The sequence below is a fragment of the Rana temporaria genome, chromosome 1 (assembly GCF_905171775.1).
Source record: "Rana temporaria chromosome 1, aRanTem1.1, whole genome shotgun sequence".
In the NCBI taxonomy this organism is placed as follows: Eukaryota; Metazoa; Chordata; class Amphibia; order Anura; family Ranidae; genus Rana; species Rana temporaria.
In genome coordinates, this window is record NC_053489.1 from 135139636 (window position 1) to 135154889 (window position 15254).

The 15254-nt window shown below is 43.2% G+C and overlaps 1 protein-coding gene across 4 annotated transcripts in view; it reads left to right on the forward strand.

The window, feature by feature from the left end:
* FER (FER tyrosine kinase) overlaps nucleotides 1-15254 on the forward strand; it is a 353477-nt gene that overhangs the window by 68492 nt on the left and 269731 nt on the right. For all 4 annotated transcript variants that reach the window (XM_040343195.1, XM_040343168.1, XM_040343185.1 and 1 more), the window contains 4 exons: nucleotides 3309-3585; nucleotides 8644-8817; nucleotides 10398-10497; nucleotides 13973-14156. In XM_040343195.1, the coding sequence (XP_040199129.1) occupies nucleotides 3379-3585; nucleotides 8644-8817; nucleotides 10398-10497; nucleotides 13973-14156 (665 nt within the window). In that variant the 5' untranslated portion in view covers nucleotides 3309-3378. The remainder of the gene's footprint in view (nucleotides 1-3308; nucleotides 3586-8643; nucleotides 8818-10397; nucleotides 10498-13972; nucleotides 14157-15254) is intronic.

A 15254-nucleotide genomic window follows, 5' to 3' on the forward strand; every position in this document is an offset into this window, starting at 1 on the left:
CTGAAAGATATTGAACACCAACTTCTTCAGTGTGAGTTGCGATACAATGCGAACAATGCAGCAGGATCAAGATTTTTTGGTGTGCAAGTGTGAAAATGCATTGTTTGTTATGTGACCCCCTTGAGGTGCTGGAGCTTCACTTGAGGCTCTTTTTATAATTTTTAAGTTGACCACTACTGCTGTAAGACTTGCATTCATGTGCGTAGGCCTGAAAGCTGGTTACTTCTGGGAGCTTCCTCCATTTTTTTTTTATTTTGTTCTCGTAGGCACGTTGTGGAAAAAGTTAATGTTGCTGGTACTGAGTGATGATGTTATTCTATTGGTTACCGCTGTGGCAACTGCAATATATTTGACTCTAGAAATGGGGAGAATCTTGCAGTAAAATGATCCCTGCAGAAAATACATTTGTGAGCCCTGTTCTGTATTTCTTCGTCATGAGTGCCTCCATAGCTATGAGTCCAATACGCCTCTAGTCTTTTAGTCCCCAAATTTAGTCTTTCCCTACTCCATAAAGAATAGACGCCTCCTTGCACCTTTCCGCAGAGGCTTTTTCTTGGTCATGCAGAAGTTCACGTCTTGCTTAGTTGGTTTGTTAACATAGAGGCCACAAGCATGCCACTGTGCCTTTCCTAGCAGTGTCTGAGTCTGACTTGCCTGCTGCTTTGGTTGCTTCCAGTTAGTCTACCGCTGACCCTCTGAGTCCGTTTTTGTCTCTGGGTAAAGAGACAGTTTCATCTGATAAATGCAGAAACAAATCTAAAGCTGGCCATACAAGATTCCCCATCGATGAATAGAGAATACTGTATGGCTGGCTTCAGATTTGTATCTCTATAATGACTTGAAGCACACTGAAAAGCTCTTCACCCTGCTAGATAGTGTGTGTTTGAGAAATGGTCTTCTCATGTCATTGGGCCAGATTCACGTAGGGCAGCGGCTGCGTAACTTTTCGTAGATACGTTACACCGCCGCAATTTTTCATCGCAAGTGCCTGATTCACCAAGCACTTGCGATGAAAACCTACGCCGGTAGCCTCCGGCGCAAGGCAGGCCAATTTAAATGGGCGTGTGCCATTTAAATTAGGCGCGCTCCCGCGCCGGACCTACCGCGCATGCTCCGTTTCTGAACTCCCGCCGTGCATTGCGCGCCGTGACGCCATTTTTTCGAACGGCGACGCGCGTAGTGTAATTCCGTATTCCCGGACGGCTTACGCAAACTACGTTATTTTTTAAATTTCGACGCGGGAACGACGGCCATACTTTATACAGCAATACGATTGCTGTGTAAAGTTAAGGCACCAAAAAAACGACTAACTTTGCGACGGGAAACTAGACTAGCGGCGACGTAGCGAACGCGAAAAAACCGTCGGGAATCGCCGTAACTCCTTTATTTGCATACCCGACGCTGGTTTACGACGCAAACTCCCCCCAGCGGCGGCCACGGTATTGCATCTTAAGATCCGACAGTGTAAAACAATTACACCTGTCGGATCTTATGGCTATCTATGCGTAACTGATTCTATGAATCAGTCGCATAGATAGAAACAGAGATGCAACGGCGTATCGGCAGATACGCCGTCTTATCTCCACTGTGAATCTGGCCCATTGATCCTAACCTTTTTCTTGCAAGATAAAGGTGACCACCATACCAATAGAAAATGCACCATCTCCAAAGCACTATATAGATAGGCTAGATTATTTTGCCAGTACCATGTTCTCCTTCATCCGTACTGCCTTACACCTGGCTGTGTGTTTTTTTTTTTTGGGTCCTAAATCCCCTAAATATAAACTGGTCCGTGCTTTTAGATCTAGCAATTTCTTTACCAGTATTTTTCTTAGGAAAGGTCAGCCGTGGCAACTAGGGCCAAAACAACTAATCGATTATGAAATTAATCGATTAGAATTTTCATAATCGATTTATCGGCCAGTACCATAATGGGGTTAAAAAAACTAAAATTGGCCCTTTATAGTACAAAAAAGCAAATTGCTACTGTAAATATTACTTTCACTGTCCCACAGTAAAAAAATTAACCCCTTACAGTAGCAATTATTTGCTCTATTTGTATTTATTTTAGTTTTTTAACCCCATTATGTTACTAAACATCGTAGGACTGGGTTCACACCTGTTTTTTGGTGCTTTTTGCAGAAACACACTACAGTTCATTTACATGTTTTACTATGGGACACGTTCACATCCATGATTTTTTTTTCAGCTGCTTTATATTTGCCTTAGGCAAGGAGTTTTTAACGCAAAGCAATGCTATTTTTTTTGGTTCATTATACTTCAATGGAGAAGCTGCAGAAAAGCATGTCATGTGTTTTTGCAGCATTTTTTTTTTTTTAAAGCTATTATCCGATTAATCGGCCAACTAATCGATTATGAAAATAATCGTTGGTTGCAGCCCTAGTGGCAACTAATTCTCTCATGACAGGGTTATATTGTTGTGATTTGCTGTACATTTAAGAGTGGTTGTAAAGGCTCATGTGTTTTTTTTTAATGTTCATACATTCTATGCATGAACATAAAAACCTGTGTGCAGCAGTCCTCCCAATACTTGGTGTATCCAGCGACGTGCACAAGAGTTTCGACTCTCCTGGATCTCTCTCCTCTCATTGGCTGAGACGGTAATGGGAGCCATTGGCTCCCACTACAGGCAATCACAGCCAGTGAGGAGAGAGCGGGTGATGGGGCAGAGTCGTGCTTCATGTGTGAATTTAGGGTCCGCTCAGTCACGGATTCATGTTACATTAATTTGTACTTCATGGCAACATCCTTTTACATCCGTTCAGATCCATTTAAATTGGAGAATGCAGCCTTATTCCACAAAAAGAAAAAAAAAACGGACCTAAAAAAACATAGATGTTGGCAGATGTAAATGGATGATCATTTTACATCTGCTCACCCATATTGAGGTTGTCTGGATCCGTCTGCAAAACTCAGATGGATACAGACTGAAACAGCCTAATGACATGTACAGTACATATACAATTAGACATAAATTCACAAATGCAGCTTTTTATGTTTTTATTGCAAAGCTCTTCTTTAGCTATTAATGCATTTGGTTTATTAGCTCTTCCTCTTTGTGTTCCTCTTTCTTTGTTAAAATGTGTATAAATAGTACAGCTAATCACAATATGGTGCAATATAGGACAGACAGAAAGCAGTTCTACTTGGTTTGTTTTCTTATTTTAAATTCTATTATGTTTTTACCACTGTACGGGGATTATGTTGGCAATATTGTTTCCTTAGAAATATTGAAGCCATATTTACTGTTCTGCTTTTAACATTACGTCTTGTCTTGATTCTTTTAGGCATATGGGTATGTGTTGACCAAGAGCAAATTCTCTGTCCTCACCAGACCTCTTAAGTGCCTTGGTGAAGATGGGGTTTGGAAAGGATCTTCAATTTTCACACGATGCTTTGCTGAAATTGCAAGACTGGGAACTGCGGCTCCTGGAAACTGTGAAGAAGTTCATGGCCTTAAGAATCAAGAGCGACAAGGACTATGCATCAACACTGCAGAACCTCTGTAACCAGGTTGATAAGGAGAGCGCTCCGCAGCTTGACTACATTAGCAGCGTGTCTAAGGTAAGAAATGTTGTTTTCGGATAAGACTACAAAGAAGGAAGCATGAGCACATTTTGTAATTGTTGGAGATGATAGTGGTGTAGGATTTAATGTATGCTTGCTAAACCTAAATATTTATCTTGTATCTTATTCATTTTCATGAACGGACAAACGTAACCTTGCCCTTGGCTCTCACTTTAAAATGAAAATTTTAAGTAAAATTATTACTTTATACAATTATTTAATCATTTTATGTTTTATGCTTTTCCACATAACTAATGATTATAAAAACTAAATATTTTGAGCATTGTAGGTCACATGAGTCTTAAGGCTGGTACACACTATGAGAAAATCGTCCGATTGTCTAATTTTCCTTGTTTCACAGCAAGTCGGAATAAAAAGAGAAGTGTGTTTTTTTTTTTTTTCTAGTCATACTTACCTCGGTGGATGCAGCATCAGAGTGATGCTGCATCTGCCCCCTGACGTCTCTGCACTGAGAACCGAGCCACCGAACACCGCCGATGGCTCGGTTCTCACTCCTCCCCGAGTGGAGCGATGCTGACTGTCAGTCAGCATCGCTTCTGCTCTACTTCTCTACGCTCATTGGAGCACTGAGCAGTGGAGGGGCGGGAAGTGGCCTTCTTAGCGGCTCGCTGAGACTGCCATCAATCAGGGCATCTGGCGGATCCTGACTTGGAAGTCGGGAGGACACGCTGCTCCGACTGATGGCAGCGACGTCGGCAGAGAGCGACCTTCGGACTGCTTTCCACTAAAAAAAGGGGTAACAGGAGTGCAAAACAAATTGCACTCCTGTGACCCATAGGAGAAGCCCAGACTAAAAAAAGGCTCAGGCTGGACTTCTCCTTTAACCACTTAAGGACCCCCCTACTGACGATATACGTCGGCAGAATGGCACGGCTGGGCACATCCACGTACATGTACGTGGCTCTTTAAGCCCAGCCATGGGGTCGCGCGGGCACGCGACCCGGTCCGAAGCTCTGTGGCCGCGGGACTCGCGGACCCGATCGCCGCTGGAGTCCCGCGATCGGTCCCCGGAGCTGAAGAATGGGGAGAGCTGTGTGTAAACACAGCTTCCCCGTTCTTCACTGTGGCGCTGTCATCGATCGTGTGTTCCCTTTTATAGGGGATCACAATCGATGACATCACACCTACAGCCACACCCCCCTACAGTTGTAAACACACGTGAGGTCACACATAACCCCTTCAGCGCCCCCTTGTGGTTAGCTCCCAAACTGTCATTTTTACAGAATTTACCAAATAGTTGTCAGACTCAGAAACCATGATTCAGACCAAGACAGAAGTACAGTTAAATCACACTTGTTTAACCACTTAAGGACCCCCTACCGACGATATACGTCGGCAGAATGGCACGGGTGGGCACAACCACGTACATGTACGTGGCTCTTTAAGCCCAGCCATGGGGCTGGTCCGAAGCTCCGTGGCCGCGGGACTCGCGGACCCGATTGCCGCTGGAGTCCCGCGATCGGTCCTCGAAGCTGAAGAGCGGGGAGAGCTGTGTGTAAACACAGGTTCCCTGTTCTTCACTGTGGCGGCGTCATCGATCGTGTGTTCCCTTTTTTATAGGGAATCACAATTGATTACGTCACACCTACAGCCACACCCCCCTACAGTTGTAAACACACATGAGGTCATACATAACCCCATCAGCGCCCCCTTGTGGTTAACTCCCAAACTGCAACTGTCATTTTCACAGTAAACAATGCATTTTAAATACATTTTTTGCTGTGAAAATGACAATGGTCCCAAAAATGTGTCAAAATTGTCCCGAAGTGTCCGCCATAATGTCGCAGTCATGAAAAAAATCGCGGATCGCCGCCATTGGTAGTAAAAAAAATAATAATAAAAATGCAATAAAACTATCCCCTTTTTTGTAAACGCTATAAATTTTGCGCAAATCAATCGATAAACGCTTATTGCGTTTTTTTTTTTTTTTTTAACCAAAAATAGGTAGAAGAATACGCATCGGCCTAAACTGAGGAAAAAAAATGTTTTATATATTTTTGGGGGACATTTATTATAGAAAAAAGTTCAAAATATTGCATTTTTTTCAAAATTGGCAGTCTATTTTTTTTTTTATAGCGCAAAAAATAAAAACCGCAGAGGTGATCAAATACCACCAAAAGAAAGCTCTATTTGTGGGGAAAAAAAGGTCGCCAATTTTGTTTGGAAGCCACGTCGCACGACTGCGCAATTGTCAGTTAAAGCGACGCAGTGCCGAATTGCAAAAACTGGCCGGGTCCTTTAGCTGCCTAAAGGTCCGGGTCTTAAGTGGTTAAGGAAAGAAATGTCCGAAAATTCTTGTACGACAAAGGCGGCTTCTTTTTTTTTTTTTTGCAATTTGCCGTTTCTGATCATGCATTTGTCTTTAGTTCCTGATTTTTCTCGTACAAAAATCATACTATGGTGGTACACATTAAATGAAAAATCATGCATTTGTTAACGTACTGGAAACATTTTGGAGTTTGTCTATCTGGAAATTTTCACTGGCAATGTCTGGATTGGATGTTGAATGTTGTGTACACACTATACGAAAATCAAATGATCGTGCCTCGTACGAAATTTTTCTTCCAAATATTACCCCCCCCCCCCCCTTATTGTGTGTAACCCCCACCCCTTTAGTACTGTTTTTGGAGACTATGGGCATGCAAAAAAGGTGTAGACTTGAGTCTAAGATTTTACCTCAATCACTATTTATGTATTTCTATTTGGAGACTTAAAAGAGAAGAAAAAAGGGGAAGAGTAATGATACAGTAGGTGCACGCGATATTGTGTCAATCTCGCTCCCTTTCTCGGCGAGATTGACCACCTACGAGCCCCGTCGCGGGAGCCAGCGCCGAGCTGGCTTGCCGCGATGGAGACAGAGCCGTCATAGAAGCGACGGGAGATCCGACTTGGATTCCCGCCAATTCTACACGTGTGCAGCGTTTGTTATGAATCCTGAGGGGGAAGTCCCCGCCGGATTTTAAATAAAAATCCGGCATGGGTTCCCCCCTCAGGAGCATACCGGGCCCTTAGGTCTGTTATGGGTTGTAAGGAGAGCCCCCCTACACCGGAAAAAACGGCGTAGGAGGTCCGCATACAATCCATACCAGACCCGTATCCAAAGCACGCTACCCGGCCGGCCAGGAAGGGAGTGGGGACGAGCGAGCGCCCCCCCTCCTGAGCCGTACCAGGCTGCATGCCCTCAACATGGGGGGGTTGGGTGCTCTGGGGCAGGGGGGCGCACTGCGGCCCCCCCACCTCAGAGCACCCTGTCCCCATGTTGATGAGGACAGGGCCCCTTCCCGACAACCCTGGCCGTTGGTTGTCGGGGTATGCGGGCGGGAGGCTTATCGGAATCTGGGAGCCCCCTTTAATAAGGGGGCCCCCAGATACCGGCCCCCCACCCTAAGTGAATGGATATGGGGTACATCGTACCCCTAACCATTCACCTGTAGGAAAAATGTCAAAGTTAATAAACACACCACACAAGGGTTTTTAAAATATTTTTTTTTTCTGCTCCGGAGGCTCCCCCTGTCTTCTTTATTAGCTCTTTTACCAGGGGGAGCTTCTTCTTTGACGTCTTCGGGTGGGTGGGGGCCGCCGTCTGGTTCTCTTTCACCGCCGGGGGGGGTCGCTTTCACCCCCCGGCAGGTTTCCTCCGGCGTCTTCGGCGGGGGGGCTTCTTCTTCCGCTATCCCGACGGGTCTTCTCCGCTATCCGGGGGGTCTCCTTCTATGTTCGCCGCTCTCCGCTGTTGACTCGGCGCACCCCGGTTCTTCCTCTCGCTGTTCGGTGCCTTCTTCTTCCGTGCTGTACGTCGTCTTCTCCTTCCGTGCTGTGAGTTCTTCTTCCGTGCTGTGACGTCATGTTCTTCACTTCTCTTCTTCTCCCGATGTTGACACGTCGCCTTTCCTCGCTGCAATGACGTGTGCGCGGCTTGCATCAGACCTATATAGGCCTCACAGTCCCATCATGCTCTGTACCTACCCATGTGATAACTACCCACGTGGGTTCCAGGAACTTAAGTGGAGTCTTTCCCCTTGACCCCCTCAGGCAGACCAATACATCTAAGATTGCAGTAGCGCAATCTGTTCTCAATATCATTCTGTTTCTTTAGAAGTTGGTTAACCTGCAGCTGCATGGCATGGTCTCCGTGTCAGTGACCCACTCCCTCAACCTGTCTTACCAGGGAGATGTTGATTTTGACCTCTTCAATCCTGCCTGTGAGTGTGGTTTGGCAGGCTGTGATGGCTTTGGCACACTGTTATCACCTTTGGCACTTTGGCTGTGTCTGCTTTTGTGGAAGGTCCCCCCCCAGCTCAGCACCGCCATCTTGTCACGGGGGGTCCTTGTCTTGCCGGCGATATTTATCCAGCTTAGCTGCTGTGTCAGTGGCTTTTTTTTGGCAGAGATATGTTGCAGGAAGGTACCTGGCACATCGGCAGCAAAAGGCAGGTCTTGAGAGGTAGGTAAGGTCCCAGGATTGTCAGTGCAGGATGTTCGGCCGACAGAGCTCAGGTCACTAGCGTCCTACTTCATGCCGCTCTAGGCCACACCCCCCTCCTCTAGCTCTTTCAAAGGATGTGCAAGGACCTGCCTTATTGGAAGGTTGAACGGCTGCTGTGGTTCCACATACACCTGTTGTTTTAGCCACAGGAATTGGCTGGATTATGGTGTATAGGAAAGAGACCTATGGGCTCCATTCAGAGAACACCTTGCATTTTCTTAATGAATGCAATGTGTTTTCTGATTAAACGAGGTGGAGAGGAAGAACAGTGCAGGCACGGTATCTACCATGTACAATCAGAGATCTCCTTGCATTTATTGGGAAAATGCAGAGAGTTCTTGGCACAGGATGTGAAAGCTAGTGGAGATCACTAGTGGTGCCTACTATAGTCATTTCCAGCTATGGTGCAAACTTTCTGAGATTGGTCCAATGTCACGATATGAATACTATATATTGCCATACCTAAATATCTATCTGCTTTTAAAGGACCATGCTGAAAATCGATGCTCGCCTTCTAACAATATATATATATATTTTTTCCATATTAGTCTTGGTTGAACATGGTTCATCAGACTGAGCAGCTAAGTAAGATTATGAAGAACCATGCAGAGGAACTCAATGCAGGACCACTTCACCGCCTTACAGTCATGATCAAAGACAAGCAACAAGTAAAGAAGACTTACAACAGCATTCACCAGCAGATAGAGGCAGAGATGTTCAAGGTATAGTTTTAAATGTATGCTTTTATGTTCAGCTATACTATACTATACTATTAATGTGAATATTTTGTTGGGCTTCTTGTGTTTGAACTTTTTTACTCAGAAACCTGCGTCTATACTATTTCTATATAGTGCTATTTTGCATGCTCCAGTTTGACCTTTATTTCAATGCAGTGATCAGCAAATTGTAATATTGCGTACAGTTCAGCTCTTATTTGGATCATTTATGTATTTGGCAAATGTGCTTTCTGTAGAGTTCAGTGAACCTTACATGTTGCTGAAATTCTGTTGTGCTCATTCATTATGCGGCAATATGACATGGCAATGCAGAAAGTATATGTTTACCTGGCCCCTAAAGCACTTTGTTTGAGAGTCCACAACGTTTCATATGTAGAGAAGACAAGAGTATTTAGTTTTTTTTGTAAAGATCCAATAAGATTTTAGAGAAATTAAAGAAAAAATCCAGGAAGTGGGCACTTCAGTTTGTTTATAAAAGGGATGTTTAGTATTTTCATTTTGTCTTGTGTTTTCTTGCTTTCGATAACCAGTGGGGGAAAATTAATTTTTTGATCCCCTGCTGATTTTATACGTTTGCCCACTTACAAAAAAATGAAGGGTCTGTAATTGTTATATTACGTTTATTTTAAATGATGGAGACAGAATATCAACCAAAAATCCAGGCAAAAACACCTGATAGAGATGTAATAAATTGAGTTGCAGTTCAGTTAGTAAATTAAGCATCTGTTCCCCTACCAACAAACAATAATTCTGTCTCCCATAGACTAACTACAGTATGTGCTCATGTGGTACAGCGGAGTCCTTTCAATTTAAGAAAGTGCTCCTAACAGTAACTTATGTGTATAAAAGACACCCATTCACAGAATCTTTCTTTCATTCAAACCCCACCATCCTGGGCAAGACCAAATATCTGTCACAGGATGCTGGGGACAATATTGTAGACCTGCACAAGGCTGGAATGGGGCTACAGGACCATCAGCAAGAAGCTTGATGACAAGGAGGCAAACGTTGGAGCGATTTATTCGCAAATGTAAGAAATGCAAAATAACCATCAATCGCCCTCAGTCTGGAGCTACATGCAAAATTTTGAATCATTGGGTAAAAATGATTATGAGAAAAGTGAGGGATCAGCCCAGAACTACATGGGAGGAGCTTGAGAATGATCTCAATGCAGTTGGGACCACAGTCTTCAAACAAGCCATTGGTAACACAATACGCCACCATGGATTGAATCCTGCAGCGCCTGCCAGGCCCCCTCAAGAAGGCACATGAATAGGTCCGTCTTAAGTTTGCCAATGAACATCGAAATGATTTCTCAAGTATTTTTTTTATTTTTATTATTTAATTAATTTTTGGACTTTACTGATAATGATCAATTCTGCTAACTTACAGCGTCAATTGCTAAAGGCAATAATAGTAGTTTAAAGGGTTTAGTTTGTGCTGGAAAATTTTTGTTCTTCATTTGTAGATGGAGAACCATTAAAATAGACTCTTGATAGTAACTTTTTTCAAACACTTGATATCATGTCAGAGTTGTTGAAAATAACCATTTTGTTTTTGATTAGGTAACAAAAACAGAAATAGAAAAGTTGAAGCTGAATTACAGACAGCTAACAAAGGAAGTGAATGCAGCTAAAGACAAGTTTAAAGAAGCTGTCACCAAAGGTGAGAAAAAAAAAAAAAAAAAACATCCCTGTTACTCTTTGGCTGTGAGCATGTTATTTGCAGCCAGTCAGGACCATGTATTGAGAAGCCATTCTACATAATTAGCAAAAATTTGTACAAATGAATGATCCATTATTTTTGTTTAATTAAAATAATACCATAGGTTTAAGTTTGTTATTTTTAAAAAAACATGTCATACCTTCCTCGACTGTGCAGTTCATTTTGCACAGAGTGGCTCCGATTGTCCTCTTCTGGGGTCCCATGGCGGCTCTCTGCTCCTCCCCAGTATAGATTACCCCCTCTGGAAAGCTCTCTCCCGAGGGGGTTACCTTGCGGGTGCCCTGCCCCCGTCGGCCGTGTCATTGGATTTGATTGACTGCAGTGGGAGCCAATGGCTGTGCTGCTATCAATCTATCCAATGAAGAGCCGACAAGCCATGGAAAGAGTGGCGCGGTATCGCGCCCATGGAAATTTGGGGCTCAGGTAAGTAAAAAGGGGGGGGGGGGGTGGGTTGGACACTGCAAGGTGTTTTTTCACCTTCATGCATATGATGCATTAAGGTGAAACAACACAAGGGTTTACAACCCCTTTAAGTCATGCTGTGTGACTGTTCACACACAAAATAGAATTCCAGATTTTATTTGACTTTAAAAAGTTAGTTCAAACCAAGCTGCTCCAAACGAACTACTTCATGATTAATTTCCTGTCTGCTGCCTGAACAAAATAGTCTGACTGCTTCTGTCCTTCAAGATAAATCTTACATGTTTTTATCAGTGAATACAAGGCTTCCTTTAATTTGCCGTGGTAGAAATCTTGACGTCATCCACCTGCCTCACCACCTTAGCCAATCTGAGGAAGCCTTGTACTCACTGATAAGAAAATATAGAAGTTCTAAAATCTTTAATGCTAGACTTAGGAGTCCATCCTGAAACTCTGAATCACTTTTCATCTCTACTGCCATCATATTCCTGGGCCGACCATGGCATCCCATATCCAGGAATCGCCTTAACCTCCTCCACCTCTAACCTGGCAGATGCTAACCTTAAACTCTTAATCCAAACAATACGGGAGGATACCCAGCGACTGCAAAATTGAGATGTCCTGGGCTGGAAGTCCTTCCTAAAATGTTGTTTATTTTTCATACACTTCTGATCCCATTGCCCTCATTATCTCGCATCACTAAAATCGATACCGAAAACCTTCTTTTGGTAAAGTAAAAGTAAACAAGCCAGGTATCAATACCAACTCCTTATTAAACATTTGGATTTGGACTACCTGATATACACTATTGCTTTCATGCCTCAAAGCTTGCACCCCTTCCCCACTGGTTTTAAAACCCACAAGACATGCTGTGGACAGACATTGAATCTGCACTTGCGTGCTCTTACAATCTCTGCCATATCTTACTGGCAGACTCCTGGAAACCTCTAAACATTAAATCCCTTTCTCTACCCACCTGCACATATGTGCTAGCATGGAGAAAGTTAACTTCCCAATCCCCGCCAGCCCAAAATATTCACATTCTTTCCTGAACCACAGTGAATTAACGAACCCTAACCATGCTTTGGCAATGCTACACTTGGGCATAGAGCGCTTCCATCACAGTCTATAAACTGTTATATTACACCTTTTGGTGTCAGCAAAAACAGTGATAGCTAGGCACTGGACTAAAAACTTGGCACTTAACCCCTCTGAAGCTGTAGATCTAACTAACATGCAATTTTCATAAGAAGAAAAATGCACTCCTAGATGATCCCTAATTGTGCGCTATTCGTCAAAATGTGGAAACTATGGATGGAAAGTAAGTAAATACTGTTTACTATACTATGTTATCAACTCGTAAAATGCATGTAAAACTCTCATCTCAAAAGCTCCAAAATGCCCAACAAGCAAAATCCTATTCATTTAAATGGCCCCTGTTCACATCTGAGCTTACGGTCGTCTGAAGAAAAACGTTTGAAGCTTAAAAGGTACATGAGCTTCTTTTTAGGCAGATTACAGGCGTTTTACTGTTTTTTACATTACACTTCTGCACAAAAACGACTGAAAAAAACGCATGAAAACTATATGCTCGGGTGTGAATGCCGACTAAAGCAAACTCCATTTTATTTTAGCAGCAGACGGGAAGTCACCCATGCTGCCAGAATACAGCACCATATACTGTAGGTAGGCAATGCAGCCACAAAGTGCTGTACTGGAATGTTTGTTTGCCCAGCTTGGCCCAAAGAAACGGTTGTATAACCCAAGTGCTTTTAAAGCCTATTTTCCCAGGGACAGTGTTTTAAAATAGGTCTTGGTCATAAACTAGCTAAGCAGCTAAACAATGATAAAGAGGGAACACTTGACATAATTAATGGTGTTCTGCTAGTTCTGACAGCGGTAATGGAACAACACATCATCCATTTTATTGGGTCCTTGAATTTTTGTGCCTGCAAATAATTCTTTGAAGCAACATATTTCCAGTTGGCTGGCTAGTTATTTCTTTTTGTTTAAAAACAGGCTAATGGAGCAGTGAAAATCTTAAAACAAACCTGATTCCAAAGTCCTAATAAATTATGCCTGCTGTGACTAGCAGCATTTCGTCTTGTGCATCAAAAAATTCAAATAAATGACAGTGACCACCTATTTATGTCTCCATAGGCTGCACAAAATGCTTCTTGGTAAATAACTCCCATTTCTACGGAAAGTTTATCTTTCAGATTACTGATTTATATTTTCAATTTTCTTCTAAAGAATCATGTGTTCTATGTTTTTGCTACATTGGAACAAACAATATTTTATATTGCATCCACTTGCTAGTTCTAGTTATTGTCACATATGCAATTCATATAGTTGTAAAAATCTGCCCCTTTTGTTTGCCCTGCCTTGATATAAGCCCGTAATAAATATAAGCAGAGCACTCCCAAAGAATGCTGCAATGTTATTCGTGACTAGGAAAATCAATAGAGGCTGCACATTTTGGATTGCACAGAGGTCTTAACTATATTATTGTGTTTTAATTATATTTATCTGTTTATTTTGTTTGTGTGTTGCACCAAACTATCTTTGGGCTAGGCATGCCACTTGGATTTGTAATCATGGATGTGTTTATGTACAGCAGGACATATTATATTTTGCTTTGCAATTTTTTTTTCACTTTTTATATAGTGCCAGCATACTATGCTGCACTTGTCAATGTACTTTGCACATCAGTCTTTCCCCAAAGAGACCTCCTAGTCTGACATCCCTACTCAACAAAGTGAGGTCAGTGAGGGATGGGTACTATCTTGAGTAAACCCACGCACATGTGTTTGGTCCAAGTTCATACCGTGCCTGGTGGGATTTAAACCCAGGAGCCAGAATTGCAAGGTCAGAGTTCTAGAAGTGGCTGCTAAAAGGCTGCATATGATCATGTGGTGCTTTTGTTTTTGTCTCTATGGTGATTAGCTGTGTCTTACTGTGTTAACTCTTTTGGTCTTTCTTATTTTTCACATAGGAAAAGAGACTGAAAAAGCCAGAGAGCGCTATGACAAAGCTACTATGAAACTTCACATGCTCCACAATCAGTATGTTCTTGCTGTGAAAGGAGCCCAGCTGCACCAGAACCAGTATTATGATTGCACTCTGCCTCTTCTCTTAGACTCTCTGCAGACCATGCAAGAGGAAATGATTAAAGCCCTGTAAGAAATTACTTTCCTTTTATATAAAGTGTGTGTGTGTGGGAGGGCCGGGGGGGGGGGGGGGGGTGGTCAATGAATATGCCTCATGGGATTTGTAGTTCTGCAACAGCGGGAGGTCCGCTAATTTCATATCCCGGCTATAGGAGAACCTGGTTTCTCCTGATTTTCTCTCCCTCTGCACTGCTGCTGTGGTTGAACGCCACCTGCAGTGGAGAAAATAGACTGCAACTGCTTACAAACCCTCTGCTTACAATGTTTTATAGCAAAATTTTGTGACAGGTTTCAGGCTGCTGCCTCATCTTGTTAAACGGTCACTGCTTGTGATTAAGGATGAGCTCCAGCGTGTTCGCAAAGCCCACGTGCAGAGCCCGCCAGGAAGTCGGCACTGCGCGGCGCTAATCACAGGCAAAAAAACATTTCCCGATCTCTGCAGCCGCGCATTGGGACAATGTCTCATTGCCTGTGATTAGCGCAGTGCTGACTTCCTGGCAGGCTCTGCACGTGGGCTTTGTGAACACGCTAGAGCTCATCTTTACTTGTGATCAATTCCCCACCATTAGCAAGGCAGAAGTTCTCTATTGCAGTGTTTCCCAACTCCAGTCCTCAAGGCACACCAACAGGTCATGGTTTCAGGATTTCCCTCAGATGAAACGGCTGTGGTAATTACTAAGGCAGTGAAACTGATCAAATCACCTGTGCAAAATAATGGAAAGCCTGAAAACATGACCTGTTGGTGTGCCTTGAGGACTGGAGTTGGGAAACACTGTTCTATTGATGCTGAATGTCCAGCATTGGAGAGTTCAGCTCCATCTGCAGTATACTCCGTACACTTATCGCTGTAGATCGCTCAATTGGCATGTCATCTTTTCAAGCCAAGTTTTGCATTATTAATTTTTCCCCCCAAAGAATGCAAGTAATTTTGTTAATGAAGGATGCCAGATTGTGACAAGCATCCATGCCACCTGAAATCAGAGCGCCTTGCATTCATTGAAAAGAAGTCCTAGCGCTGGACGTTCAGCGCTTTCAAGAGGACTGAGTAAATGCTAGATGGTTATTAAATGCTTCAGCAGCCAGAGATGGGACACACCTAATTAATGT